This window comes from Somniosus microcephalus, chromosome 4 (assembly GCF_052327205.1).
Source record: "Somniosus microcephalus isolate GS21.2 chromosome 4, FLI_Smic_1.0, whole genome shotgun sequence".
Lineage (NCBI taxonomy): Eukaryota > Metazoa > Chordata > Chondrichthyes > Squaliformes > Somniosidae > Somniosus > Somniosus microcephalus.
In genome coordinates, this window is record NC_140990.1 from 337,646,416 (window position 1) to 337,661,734 (window position 15,319).

The 15,319-nt window shown below is 44.2% G+C and overlaps 1 protein-coding gene across 20 annotated transcripts in view; it reads left to right on the forward strand.

The window, feature by feature from the left end:
• The window catches only part of neb (nebulin), a 347,384-nt gene that overhangs the window by 226,533 nt on the left and 105,532 nt on the right, over nt 1-15,319 (forward strand). For all 20 annotated transcript variants that reach the window (XM_085986921.1, XM_085986920.1, XM_085986925.1 and 17 more), the window contains 7 exons: nt 4,517-4,714; nt 5,461-5,565; nt 8,288-8,392; nt 10,214-10,318; nt 12,203-12,310; nt 12,479-12,592; nt 13,723-13,920. In XM_085986921.1, the coding sequence (XP_085843047.1) occupies nt 4,517-4,714; nt 5,461-5,565; nt 8,288-8,392; nt 10,214-10,318; nt 12,203-12,310; nt 12,479-12,592; nt 13,723-13,920 (933 nt within the window). The remainder of the gene's footprint in view (nt 1-4,516; nt 4,715-5,460; nt 5,566-8,287; nt 8,393-10,213; nt 10,319-12,202; nt 12,311-12,478; nt 12,593-13,722; nt 13,921-15,319) is intronic.

A 15,319-nucleotide genomic window follows, 5' to 3' on the forward strand; every position in this document is an offset into this window, starting at 1 on the left:
CTTGCAGGACTTGTTCCATCGCTCTTTGCCATATCGCCGGAGCCAATGCTACTCCGAATACCAATCGATGATACTGGTAAAGACCTTTGTGAGTGTTTATTGTGAGATACTTCCTAGAGGACTCTTCAACCTCCATCTGCAAATATGCTTGTGCTAGGTCAATTTTTGTAAAACGCTTCCCTCCAGACAGTGAGGCGAAGATGTCTTCTATCCTTGGAAGAGGATATTGTACTGTGTGAAGGACAGGGTTCACCGTCACCTTGAAATCCCCACAGATGCGAATCTTCCTTGGCTCTCCGGACTTATTGCTTAACGTTTTCTTCATGACAGGAACGATGGGTGTCGCCCACTCGCTCCAGTCGACCTTAGACAACACACCCGCCTTCTCCAGATTCTCCAGCTCTGCCTCGATGGCTGGGCGAATTGCATATGGTACCGGTCTCGCTTTGAAAAACTTGGGAACTGCAGTCTCTTCTATTTTTAACGAGGCGGTCACGCCTTTAAGCGTGCCCAGTTCTTGTTGAAATACCTCTTTGGCGTTAGCTAAGATTGTTGACAATCGTCCAGGAGTGACGTCGTCATCTTTTTTACCGTCCACCGTCATTGCATGAATGGAATGCCAATCTAAGTTTATCTTCCTGATCCATTCCCGTCCCAATAACGGTGGTCCACCATTTGGCAGTATGTAGAGATACAATTTCCGTATTTTCTTGCCATTGTATTCGACAGGCACCCTTATTTTTCCTCTGGGGTATACTTTTTGCCCCGTATACATCGTCAAGACGATGGATGTCTCTCTCAAGTTATGTGTGAAAATAGCCGCTCGTAGTCTTGTCGATTCATGACGGTTAGCGCTGATCCTGTATCCAATTCCATTTTAACTTGGGACCCTGCTATCGTGAGGGTGACCCAAATGGTTCGGTGATCCTCTTTTGCGATTACATTGTGAAGTTTGAGACAGCTTAATCTCCTGTTCTCGGATTCAGTATCGCTCATCTGGTCTTCGGAACTACTGTCCGTCATCTTTTGTACTTTCTTGTACGGTTCCTTAGTAGCCTTTTTGTTGTCGCTGGTCTTCTTCCCAGACCTACAAACTCGTGCAATGTGTCCAATCTTCCCGCATTGTCTGCATATTTTGTCTTTGGACCAGCAGTCCTTCTGGTCATGGTTAGTTCTGCCGCAGCGATAACATTTTGCAAATCCCCGTGTCATTTCGTGGGTGCCGTATTCCTGTGGTTTTTGTTGAATTTCTGCAGCTCCCCTGGCTGCTGCTTCATACGATACTGCCACACTGAAAGCCTTATCTAGCGTCAGCTCTTTTTCTGCGAGTAACTTCTTCTGTGTTCCTTCACTCAGGAGTCCACAGACAAATTTGTCCCGTAGGGTATCTGCCAGTCCTGCTCCGAACTGGCAGTGCTTTGATAGCTTGCGTAGTTCCGTAAGATACTCAGCATTGCTCTCATCTTTGTGCTGAGTTCTCCTGTGGAATTTAAATCTTTCTGCTATCAACAGCGGTGCAGGGTTTAAGTGCTCCTGTAGAACAGCAATAATTTCGTTAAAACTCTTCGCCTTCGGTTTGGCTGGAGTAATCAGATCCCGCAATAGGCCGTACGTTCTAGCGCCCATTAAGTTTAACAATATCGATGCCTTTTTCCCCTCCTCTATATCGTTTGCCTCGAAATATACCTCTACTCTTTCCACATACGTGGTCCAGTCCTCTAATGTATTATCAAAAGCAGTGATACAGCCAGTCTTCGGCATCTTGCAAATCTAAAATGGCGCCTCCCGCGCTTTGCCTTCTTCTCCGATTTAACAAAATGGCACCTCCCGCGCTTTGTCTTCTTCCCCGCTGTTGTTAGCGCTGCTTTCCACGGTTTCTTGCGCGTATTCTTTTTCTTTTATTATTTTCCCGTCGTGGAGCGGACCGTCTGAGACACTTCCCTCCCTCTTCTGAGGTCCGAACGCTGCCCAGCTTTGAAACACCGGCCGCGCCCTGTGTGCTCCACCCTCTCTCTCTCTCCTTGCTTCCTGACTCGCTGCCCAGCCCCGTTGAAAGGCCACCCGATCGAGCTTCAGCCCGCCGCAGCCCAGGAAGGATCAGAGCACTACCTGCCACCAGCCCGATTAGCTGGGAAACCACGGACCGAGGAACCCAGCCTGGCTCTGGAAAGTCGCTCCTGCAAAGCCTTGAACGTGATGATTGACAGTCGACGCCCGTTTCTCGAGTTTCAATGGCCTCTATTTTTTTTTCTTTCTTCTGGCTCCGACCTTCAACAACGTCGTCGGAGCTGCTGCTGAGTTGCAGGTAAGTTCGTTTCTTTACTCGTCGCCAGTGTTAAGTCCGTGAATGATTTAGACACGGACTAGCAGGAGTGAAAACAAAGAGATGTTTACTGGTGGAAGTCCATAACGAATCTAAACAACAGAGGCTCTCTAGCGCCTTTTATACAGGGGTGGTCACTGCCGGTACTGCAGTCTGAGACCAGTTATTCTCTTAAAGGTACATACACAACAAGGGTATTAAGGGATAAGGAACCCAGCCGGGTAAATGGAGTTAAGATACAGATCAGCCATGATCTAATTGAATGACGGAACAGGCTCGAGGGGCTGATGACCTACTCCTGTTTCTACCTTCCTATGATTTAACCAATTGTTTCTCTAGTCATTGTGGGAGTTTCACTATAGTCAGCAGAAGAATTCAGACTTTAGTGCTTGAAACAACAGATGAGAAAAATAAAGTGAGCTTGTGAGCTTTTCAACCAATTACTGTATCTAGTTTCCAAGGGCCTTGAATGTGACTCGAGCATTGATGCGTTGGATGAAAGTTACATAGAAATGTTGCTCTATTTGAGTTCTGTATTGTCCAGAACTTCTTGTTTTAAATCATAATTGTATGATTAGGTGGGGCCCTCAGATTAAATATCAAGTACTTATATTGTCATATGCTAATTGTAGTGTGAATTCAGATAGACTAAAGTTTAAAACTAATGCTCTGATATTCTGTTATCTTAACGGAGGCATTAGCCAATTTATTTTAAACTGGTTAATGCTTCTGTTAAAATAATAGTCAAAATAATGTCATAAAAAGATGTTTAGTATTAATATAGTATTGTATATTGCATAGGGCACGTTCATGGATATGTTTAGAAGCTGCTAAGTAGAGGTAGGATGTTGTAGTGCGATGGAAAAACCAACACGAAGTACAGTACTACACAGTCGAGTAATGCAAACTCCATTCCCACATCTTGCTGAGTTTCCAATTTCAGTTACAATGGTGCAGGGTGGCACTGAGCCAGATACGGCTGCTGTCCCATGTGGAGGTGGGTGTGGGGAGCACAGACAAATTCAGATGGGAAGTTTTCATTAGGCCCCCCCCCTTGTGGCTGCAGTATTGGAGGTAGTCCGCCAGTAAGCTGCCAGTCCCTCCCTCTTGGCCATGTGATGTGCATGGTCTGGATTGACTAGTTAGGGTAATAAAGTAGAGCAGCGTATCTCAACTGTAGAGATATGACTGATACCCCCAGACCACCACATCTTCTCCAATATGATTTTATAATGTCTGTTGAATGTGTAGAGTTGAGATTCTCACACACTGTCAAGTTAAGTGAGCAAATTGTACTGTGTGATAGTTGAAAGACTACACGTTCAAATAACATTTTAGGAAAACTTTTCTTCTCACCCCCAGGCCAATGATTCTGATTTTTTTTTTAAATCCCAACATGACTGCCAGCTACTGTTGGAGCCTAAAAAGTGGGTCCATTTATAAAAGAACTGCTACAAGGAGACCAAATGCTGGAAAATGGGATTAGATTAGACAGGGCTTGATGGCCGGCGCGGACGCGATGGGCCGAAGGGCCTCTTTCTATGCTGTATAACTCTATAATGACTCTACTGAGTAATAGAATGCACAGGCAGTGACTGTAGGCTGCACAATCCTTTTTTTGAGACTCTCTCTATAGGCTAAGACTATCAGGTGATTAGAGTTGTTCCGGATTGGTAAGGATTTACAAGATGATATTAACAGTAACGTTTGAGCCCACTCAGTGACTCAGCGAGTTTATCCAATGATTTACTGACCGATCCAGCCTGTGCTGCGCTGGCTGATCTCAGCCAGATTACAGTCAGAGCAATACAGTTAGTCTCGGCACCTCTGAGTTACAGTCGGAGCAATAGAGTTAGTCTCGGTAAATTTGGGTTAAACCAGGGGCAATACAGTTAGGACCAGTAGCTTGGGTTAGGCAGGGGAAATTCAGCCCAGGTTCTTGCTTTGGATTACTACTCAGCAGTCTCTGCTGGTAGTGTACGTAAGTAGGCATTAGGTGAGAACAGAATTGGGCTTTACTGTAACACCCTCCCTGATCAAATAGCTTGCTAAATACTCTCTGTCAGTGATCACGGCACTGAAGAATGGCCAGCACCCATGTTTGTATCACAGGAAGGGTGCTAGTGATTATTCTTGGTATTTAACAACACATTCCACTCCCTATACTTTACTCTATATTGTTTCCTTTCTTAGTTGGATTACAGGAGGAGTTATGAAGATACAAAGTGCACGGTTCACATCCCCAATGACATGATTAGCAACATTGTGGCAAAGAAATGCCAGCAGATCCTCAGCGACATTGAGTACCGCACCTACCTTCATCGCTGGACCAGCCTGCCTGATGAGCATGATGTCATTCGTGCTAAGAAAGCGCAAGAGATCTTAAGTGATGTATGTGTCGATTAAATATATTCATGGGTCTTAGCCGCGAGCGGTGGGGCAATAAGGAGAGACATGACTTATTAAATGTGTGCAATTGGAGAGTCTGTGCTGGAGCCTATCACAGTATCACTAACATTGTAGATATTCACTTCGGGCCAGCGGGAATCCCTTAAAGTGATTTGGATGAACATTGAAAGCCAAGCAAAACTGCATCCTTCTATATTGAAGGGGAGTAGATTAATCACAGTAATGCTCATTATATTTGGTATTGAACGATATGGATTAGACAGTTGCGAGGAACAGTTTCGCGCCTCTCAACCATGGTGGAATTTGGACAGCACTTGGGGGTGGGACCATGTTTTCCCATGGAACCTGCAAACCAGCTGATTTTGCCAGCTTGGGAGTCTTGCCCCCCATTGCTTTTCTTAGCAACACTGTTCAATGGCGGGACATCCAATTAAAATGGAACAGTTGAAAGGTATTGGCAATCCATGTACTTCATAAACAAAACGAAGATGCCCGTGATATCGCTGATCATGTATTTTGCTACCATTGGCCTTTATCTCAGAGTAAAATAGAATGCCTGCTACATTCAGAGGATTTCAACATCCTTGAAAACTCTCTATTCAGGACAGACCATGTTAGACCATGCAGTTCTGCCCTGTTGCTGTTAAAATTACTGGTATCAGTACAATTAAAAAGAGCTAATAGAAGGAGACTTCGACTTTTGCTAACTTTATTTTTCCATGTTACAGTTTGTGTACAAGGATGACCTAAACTGGCTGAAGGGCATGGGCTGTTATGCCTGGGACACTCCAGAAATACTGCAAGCCAAGAAGTCCTATGAACTACAGAGTGAAGTAAGTCATATTTAGCCGTGTAGCAATTATTCTTTCAAATTTGATAAAGTGAATGCCAGAATACTGGTAAATCTTTAATAAAAACAGAAAATGTTGGAAATGCTCAGCAGGTTAGGCAGCATCTGTAGAGAGAGAAACAGAGTTAATGTTTCAGGTCGATGACCATTTTGTCAGAACTGGAAAAAGTTAGAGATGTAACAGATTTTTAAGCAAGTGTAGGGACAGGGAAAGGGGGGAGGGGAGGAAAGAACAAAAGGGAAGATCTGTCAGATGAAGGGTGATCGGCCTGAAACATTGGCCGCGATTTTATCAGCACTGAGAGGGCGGGTTTGGAGGTGGGTTAAGGGTTAAGATCGTTTTGATTGATAGCGGGGTCTGATCCCGCCGTCAACCTGCCTCCAAACAATTTTCCCAAGTGACAGTTCCCCAATTTGCATATGGACCCGACACCTAGCGCGGGAAGAGGATTAAAGCCACTTACCTGCCTGTTAAAATAATATAATATAATAATAATATAATATAATAATCAACTTTATTGTCATTGTTAGTGCACAAGTGCAGTACAACGAAACGTAGGCTTGCGGCTCCCGAGAGTGTACATTTGGAGACATTTAAACACACAAAAGGTAGTTGAGAGTAGTTAACAGTCTCTTTTGTTAATTTTGCCGCTTCTGCCTCGGGCTTCCCGATGTCTGGACACCATGCCAGGTAAGTGTGGCGTGTTGTGAGTCTGCTGTAATGTTACTGCATTGATGACAACTGCAGAAGTGGTGTGAAGGATCGCTTCTGTCACCTCACCTGCAGCTGCCATCTGTTCCAGCCTATGGAGGGAGTCACTGGAGAGCCTGGGTGCAAGAGCACACCTGTGAACAGTCATTGTCAGTGTTTGCAGCACCTCAATGCTGTCAAACACTGAGAAATGAGCTGTCAAAGAAAAATTGTGCGTGGTCCCTTTAAGAAAACGGGTAGACGACGCGTCATCAAATGACATCATCTGACCGGCTTCCTCTTAATTGGCCGGCAAGCCCGCAGGGTGGGCGTAACAAGGGCAATCAACGTAAAATCACGTCCGTGGGCTGGATGCAGTTGGAGGCGGGACTAGAAGCCGGAAACCACCTGACCCGCTCCCAACCCGCATCCAATGACAAAATCGCAGCCGTTAACTCTGTTTCTCTACAGATGCTGCCTGACCTGTTGAGTATTTCCAGCATTTTCTGTTTTTATTTCAGATTTCCAGCATCTACAGTATTTTGCTTTTGTACTGGTAAATCGTTGGCAGCTTAAATCAAGGCCAGTTCAGCAAAATTACAGCAAAATAATAATTATGCATGCCAGTTAGTCTGTGCTGTTAGTTAGTTTGTATTTTATTCAAGAGCTTCAGATAGAATGCCACAACCTCCTTTTGTTATTGTCTTTATGAACCACGTTTAAGGAGGTAAAGGAACCTCTTCGGATATACACTAGAACTTACTTACATAGCAACCTGTAAAAGATCACATTACTTCACATTATAAAATGGTTCATTTACAATTTTAACCCTACTCGCTCAGCACAAACCTGGCGGGTGGGCAGTTAAAATTGCCCTGGCTCTTATCTGTCTGAAAGCCGCCATGATTGCATCATCTGTAATTTTAACCTGCTTTCCTGAACAGGCAGCAAAGACACACACCCGGAGCCAACAGGGTCCTTCTTTACCTATGAGTGTTGCGACCCGATGACATCATTGAGACCCCACTGTAATTTTAACTCAGGCCTGAGCGGGGAATCCACTGGGAGTTAAAATTTGGGCTATGTGGCTAGTGGATAAGAGTGCGCCACTGAACGCTAGCATATGAGTTCTACGCTCAGTATTTTGTCAAATGCTGAGTTTCTGATCTCAGCCAAGGCTATCAAGAGGAAATTCTGAGCAGAAGTAAAAGAAATGGGGTTGTTCTCCTTGGAGCAGAGAAGATTGAGAGGAGATTTGATAGAGGTGTTCAAAATCATGAGGGGTCTGGACAGAGTAGAGAGAGAGAAACTGTTCCCATTGGCAGAAGGGTCGAGAACCAGAGGACACAGATTTAAGGTGATTGGCAAAAGAACCAAAGGCGACGTAAGAAAAAACTTTTTTACGCAGCAAGTGGTTAAGATCTGGAATGCACTGCCTGAAAGGGTGGTGGAGGCAGACTCAATCTTATCTTTCAAAAGGGAGTTGGATAAGTATCTGAAGGAAAAAAACTTGCAGGGCTATGGGGAAAGGGCGGGGGAGTGGGACTAGCTGAAGTGCTCTTGCAGAGAGCCGGCACGGGCTCGACGGGCTGAACGGCCTTCTTCCTTGCTGTAACCATTCTATGATTCTAAATGGCAGGGAAAAAATAAACAGCTGGTCTTTTGAACTTCGCACTACCTGATTACAGGACAGCGCAGGTAGACGGCTAGGAACAGGCTGTGTACCTCCCTGTAAGCTGCTATTATGTGTGGTTGATGGGGAGGCGGGGGGAATGTAATGATAAAAGAACGAAAACAGAGTACAAAGACATCATGAAAAATATTTTCTAAAAGGCATCATGTGAATTGAATTTTATGTATTGTCTCAAATTAGTGACATGTTTCAGTGCACAGTCACACCTGCAATCCTCAGTTTGACTAAAATGGTGTCCAAGTAGGTGCCTGAAATACAATTTGTCAATTCCAAATCAACGTTTGATTTAACAGATTCCTTTTTACATTTGATTTATTACAGATCAAATACAGAACTGGTGGAAAGAAGAATTTTGAGAATTACACTGTGGTCACAGATACACCAGTCTATATGACAGCTGTCCAGAGTGCCCTTCAGTTAAGTGATGTAAGTACTTCAGAGCTCTCATGCTAACAGCCCAGAATAGCATTACTTTTACTGACAAGATCACAAATATCGGAGTTCTCTTTCAATTTATACTTCTGCGTGAGCTTTTTTCTGTACTTCAAGATCATTTTGTTGCATCAGGGCCGAGAGGTTACTGTTGGTGAGATTAGTGGATGAACATTAATGCATTCATAGGGCATTAACTCCTCCTGCTATTTTAACACAGGTTAAAATGAATCCATTTAACTTAAGTCTTTAATGATTGCTCAAAGTCCTGCCAGTCAATGTACTTGTGGCAGAAATTAGTCCTTGCCACACGGTTATTTGGGTGAAAAAGTAGAGCTTAGGGGCAAATTTCAGCGCACAATCTCTCGTGTCAGATCTCCCCAGGAGTGCGTCGGCTGCCAAATTGGAAGTCAATGATTTCCAAGTGTGCAGTGCACTTGCCTGAAAGAGGCATTAAGTGCCTTGCATATGCAAATTGGGGTCCTAGCACTTGTCTTCGGACCCACTCCAAATTTGGCATCAACTAGGCGGAGCTTGCCCTGCGCATCAGTTGTTTCGGATCTACAGCCGCTGGATCTTGAAGGAACCGCTGGAGGCCACTCACAAAAAGGGTAAGTGAACTTTTTTATATGGTTATTTCTGTGGAGGCAGGAGGAGCAGCTCCTCTGCCGGTCCAGTCTTGCCCTCCTCCGGTTTGCCTCCTGCCACAACCCCTCCCCCACCCCTCCCCTAGGACCTGCTTGACAGTGTCAGCCGTGGCTCACTGGGTAGCACACTCGCCTCTGAATCAGAAGTTTGCGGGTTCAAGTACCACTCCAGGGACTTGAGCAGGTAAAGCTAGGCTGACACTCCAGTGCAGTGCTGAGGGGGTGCTGCACTGTTGGCGGTGCCGTCTTTGGGATGAGACGTTAAACCGAGGCCCCGTCTGCTCTCTCAGGTGGACGTAAAAGATCCCATGGCACTATTTTGAAGAAGAGCAGGGGAGTTCTCCCCGGTGTCCTGGCCAATATTTATCCCTCAATCAGCATAACGAAAAACAGATTATCTGGTCATTATCACATTGCTGTCTGTGGGAGCTTGCTGTGCGCAAGTTGGCTGCCGCGTTTCCCACATTACAACATTGACTACACTCCAAAAGTACTTCATTGGCTGTAAAGCGCTTTGAGACGTCCGGTGGTCGTGAAAGATGCTGTATAACTGCAAGTCTTCCTTTACTTGCGGGCCGGCTCAGCTTCAGAACTGGCTGATGTTCCTAAGCCCCTGACTGGCGACCGGCAAGCTACATCCTGTTTGGCGTCCACAGCTTGCTGGTTTTATGCAGATGAAGCCCGAGGACCAATTTCTAGGCAGTTTCGGGTCTAAATTATCAGGTACGCCGGTTTCCAACACGACACGAATCTCCCCCCCCCACCCCCCTGCCCCCTGAGTATTTCAAACTATAGCACCAGTGTGATTTTTTCTTTTAATTTCCCACACCAGGCCTTCTGGAGTGAGATTGTCACTCATTCAGATTCTTAATAGCTGAGAGAGAAAGTGCCTTTCATCCCTGCAGTGTGGACAAGATTCAAAATAGTAGAGCTGAAGGGACAGATGGCCAACCAAACCCTTGACTTTGAAGTGGGTTAAACATTGCAACTTCAATCTTCCCAGGCACATTCCCCTCTCAACAGCATGCAAAAATAATGGCCACTGTTCGGTAGCAGTTATTGTCAGTTCCTTAATATTAATTTTTAGATTATTGGGGTTCCGCTCAAGATATGTCAAGTTATGTAACCTTCAACTATCCAAAAAGGCTGATTGTTCTTGTTCTTACAGATTAAATACAAAGAGAAGTACGAGAAAACAAAGGACAAATACACAACTATTTTAGACACTGTGGATTACAACAGGACCAACGAGCTTAAAAATATCTACAGCAGTGTAAGTTTTCTGCATGGGTGTTTTCAGGAAGTATTAAAAGGGGTGATGTCACCACAGGCTAAACACACACAGTTCATGGACACCCACAATGGTGCAGTGAATAAATGTACTGCATGGTGATGCATTTAGCAATAAAGGTCAGGTATTCACTGTCCAGGCTCACACATGTGAATGGTCACTTGGTACCAGAGGGAAGCCAGTGCCCGTGAAACTGCAACCCAGCATGAATTGCCATCTTCAGGAGAGGAAAGAAAATGGTGGGGGGGAGGGAAAAGCACTTCACCATGCTTAATATGTGAAGTGATTAGAACAAAATGATTGCTGTGGTAATCATAGAATCATAGCCATTTGGCCCATCTTGTCCGTGCCGGCTGACAAGGAGCTATCCACTCTAATCCCACTTTCCAGCACTTGGTCCGTACCTTTGTAGGTTATGGCACTTCAAGCGCATATCCAAGTACTTTTTTAAATGTGATGAGGGTCTCTGTCTCTACCACCCTTTCAGGCAGTGAGTTCCAGACCCCCACCACCCTCTGGGTGAAAAAGTTTCTCCTCAAATCCCTTCTAAAGTTCCGACCAATTACTTTAAATCTATGCCCCCTGGTTATTGACCCTTCTGCTGAGGGAAATAGGTCCTTCTGATCCACTCTATCTAGGCCCCTCAGAATTTTATACACCTCAATTAAGTCTCCCCTCAGCCTCCTCTGTTCCAAAGAAAACAACCCCAGCCTATCCAATCTTTCCTCATAGCTAAAATTCCCAAGCCCAGGCACCATCCTCGTAAATCTCCTCTGCACCCTCTCTAGTGCAATCACATCCTTCCTGTAATGTGGTGACCAGGACTGCACGCAGTATTCTAGCTGTGGCCTAACTAGTGTTTTATACAGTTCAAGCACAACACCCCATCTCCTATATTCCACGCCTCGGCCAACAAAGGCGTATGTGTCCCATGTCTTTTGTCCCTAATACGCGTTACTATTGATACTATCGTTAACCTGCTCAAGTGCCATAATTTTGTACGGTGTTACTTCTCCCGCCACTTCATGTGTATCCACCAGACATCCCTCCCCCCACTCCCCGCAAGATATGATTGGGACAGATTTCTGATGGTAATTGAAAACTTAAACTGCAGAAGTGGGACAGGAAAGCTTGGACTCACAAAATTGAAAACGACATACTTTTTAAGATATCATGAACTGTTTCAAGTATTTTGAGAAATCTGGCCGAGGCCCACAGATCACCAAGGTTGTAAATAATAAAGGGGAAACAAAGTAAATTAGGAAGTAGCAATCAGGTGACAACAAACTGAGGAGTTACAGGAGGAAATGAAAGATGAGGGAGGTCAAGAGCCCCACAGGCCCTGGGGAAGAATTAAAGAATTAGAAGGGAAAGATTTCAACACAATGAGCAAGCAGGAAGGAGGAAGAGTGTATAGGATGGCAAATTTGGTGCAACACCCTGCTGAGTTTCATAAATTAATTTTGTTATGCTTTTGCATCTCATGACGTCATCCAAGCCTCTTGCATATGCTAGAGGCTTTTATTACAGTCAAGTAACATGCTCCCAATCTTTGGTTATTCTCTATTTCATTGCGGGTTTACATTTGCATCCTTGGCATATCAAACACAAGTCAACATCCTGGAACAATATGTAATGAGTGTGTGCTAGTGCCATTCATTCTTGTTGTGTTTGCCGCCTTATTGAATTGCCTATCTGTTTATCAATATTCAATTTTACTTAAAAATCATAATCATAGGTGTATTTGTAGCTTTTCTATGCTGCAACATTTAACAGAACCCCAACATTAAAAATTGTCTCGTCTCATTGGATTTGAAACAATGCTTATTCTGTTTCCACATAATCATCCATGTTTTATTTCCCTAGAATGCTTACAAACTGGCCTGGGATACAGTGAAAGCAACAAGCTACACAATGCCAGGAGATGCCTTTTCAATAGCATTGGCCAAGAATCAGAAATATGTGCTTAGCCCAGTAAGTAGAAAATTGTAACCAAATGTGGTACAGGCCAAGTACCTGAGGGTATGTTCCTATCCACCTGTTAAGTTTATTATTTCGACAAAACAATCAGAAAGTACCATGTTTTTTTTTCCTATTTGTTTTCTTGTGAGGAGTTCAAACTGTGTGTGCTCAATCTTTCAGCTAAAGTACCGCGAAGAATATGAGAAGTTCAAGGCTCTCTATACACTGCCGCACTCTGTGCAGGACGACCCACGCACCTTGCACTGTCTGACAGTCGGAAAGTTAAACCTTGATGTAAGTAGGTGTTCAGATTACACCATGAATCCAGAGTGAGTAGGCCTGAATAATTTACATTCTTCTCCCAAGTACGATCACGACTCCTCCTCTGGCCAACGTGACACTGTTAGGGCTAAGTTTTCCGAAAGGGGTTGTTTCTGGCAATTCCAGGGATTGAGTCTACCTGAACACTCCTGAATCATGTAATGCCACCTCTTCAACAAAAAAAACCAGGGAAGTGAGAAATTTCTACTAATTTAGATGTGGAGGAAAACCTGATTCATGTTCATTAGCCTTAAAAAAGTGGCTTCAAAAAATAAAATAAAATCAGTTACCTTACAAATGAAAGTACATCCTCACCAATACTCTGAGATATCAAACCAGAATCATTGCTAGTTACAGACAGAATCAGTTTCACCCAAGTACAGTACGTAGTTCTCATTCTTAGTGTTAATATGTCTGATAAGTGAAAATGAACGACAGGAGACTTTGGTTTATCCGGAGGTTGTATGTCCGGAAACCTCAATCTACCGGCAGAAATCAGGAGCCGTTTTGTTAGGTTTTTTTTCTTCTCGTGGCTTTTTTTTCCAACAGTCAGGCTCTGGAAAGTCTCTCTGAAGCTGTTGCTAAACTACAGAGACGCTTCTAAGGTACGGGCCGACTGTATGAAGCTGTTGCTAAGCAACAGTGTTTGTTGTCAGATACGGAGATGAAAACCTCCGTATGCTTCAACATTAACGCTGGTGTGTCCGGCAGTTTTGATAGATCGGCAACAGCTCAGTCCCGTCGGTGCCGGATATAACAAAGTTTCCTGTATTCCCATTCATTTTAGATTTCAACACATAATTATTCTGTATGGTTCTTGATTCAAAATTTACTGTATCAATTTATTTTACATTACAATATTAAACATAGCTTTTTGAAAATTACCAATGTATGGCAAAGGAAGGTTATCTGCTCTGTACCAGGTTGTTGCAATCATTTAGTTGAAATGATAGAATTATCCTCAGGCTGCATCAGTTTTTCCTGCATTTTATTTGTATCCCAGAAATAAATAAGTGGCTATTTCGGAGGTTTCATTTAATGAGAATTGATTAAAGGGGTGAAAGGTCAGTGTTCTTAATCCATTTGGCTTGTGTTTTATACAGCGTCTGTATAGAGAAAATTACGAAAAGAACAAGATGAAAATACACATCATGCCGGATATGTTGGAGGTGGTTGCTGCCAAAGAGACTCAGGCCAAAGTCAGCGAAATTGACTATCGCAAGTACCTTCATGAATGGACGTGCCTGCCAGACCTGCAGATTAACATTCATGCCAAGAAAGTCAACGAGCAGCTTAGTGATGTAAGTGCTGGGCTTCACTTCATATGCCTTTTTACTGAATGGATAGTTATACGTAATAGCTTTCTGTTATTGAAATACAGAACATTATACAGTGAAAGTTGAATCTTGTGGGCACCAAAAAAATCTTATTGGAATCTACCTGAAAAATCTGGTGGAAGCAGATTCAATAGTAACTTTCAAAAGTAAATTGGATATATACTTGAAAAGGAAAAAAAAATTGTAGGGCTACGAGGAAAGAGCAGGGGAGTGGAACTAATTGGATAGCTCTGGTGTGCTGGAAAATGGGATTAGATTGGACAGGGCTTGATGGACGGCGCAGACATGATGGGCCGAAGGGCCTCTTTCTGTGCTGTATAACTCTATGACTCTATGACTCTATGACTCTTTCAAAGTGCTGTCACAGGCACGATGGACCGAATGGCCATCTCCTATGGAGCTTGCTGCATGGTTCAATTGCTAAAGCCACTGTACAGTCAGGTACTGACCCACAAAAGCAAAAAAGGTACCAGGTTTGATTCCTGATCTATGCAGAATAAGCTGACCTCAACATCCTTGGGGTACAAAGGGGACCATCGACTAGGGAATCTCATCTGCTCACTGTCCGATGACCCCTGCTGCAAAGTGTTTGTTTTTTGATGTCAGGCGAGGGCAGGTTCAGGCTGAGAGGTGACGCCCTATAGCTGAATATTCTACTGTCGCTCACCGCCTAGTGTCACACATGACAGGATCACAGGATAAATGGGAATGAGGAAGGCCATTCAGCCCCTCTTAGTTTATCCATCCAGAAAGACCCCTCACCCCCCTTCCCCCCTCTATTGCAGCATCACTTTTTCTCCTTAAATGATTGTAGATGTTTTACCTCCATTGCTTCACCTGGAAGTCAATTCTTACTCTCGTAAATTAGCTTGAAATAATATCTTTTCCATACCATTTACTATCCTATACTCCTCCATAACAGAACCTCTCAATCTCCTTCTTACAAGACTGAAAAGACTGAAGCCTGAAATTCCTCCGTTGCCGATTTGCACGATCTGGGCAGGCGTTGGGTCTCCATCTCTTTTGTGGCTCATTCAAGATTCTCCCAAAAATGGGACCGGCACTTCTTGGGTCGGCCCCCTTCTGTGTGGGTGTCACAGAAAGAGGGGGAGCAGGCAGTTCTGCCACCCTTATCCCCATCCCCTACCAGAGAGCAAATGGTGCCGGAGGAACTGTACCCTAGCAAGAGGTCCATGCCATCAGGAGAAGAGCAACATGAGAGTACCCTTTATTTGTGTTTCTAAGGCTCATGAACAAATAGACTGGGGTGATTTGTAACTTCGGCCCAGAACAGGCATGAAGCTGGCCGAACAGGCCACATCGCCCACCCAAAACCAACCTCAGAAGGCACGAGCCATTGTCA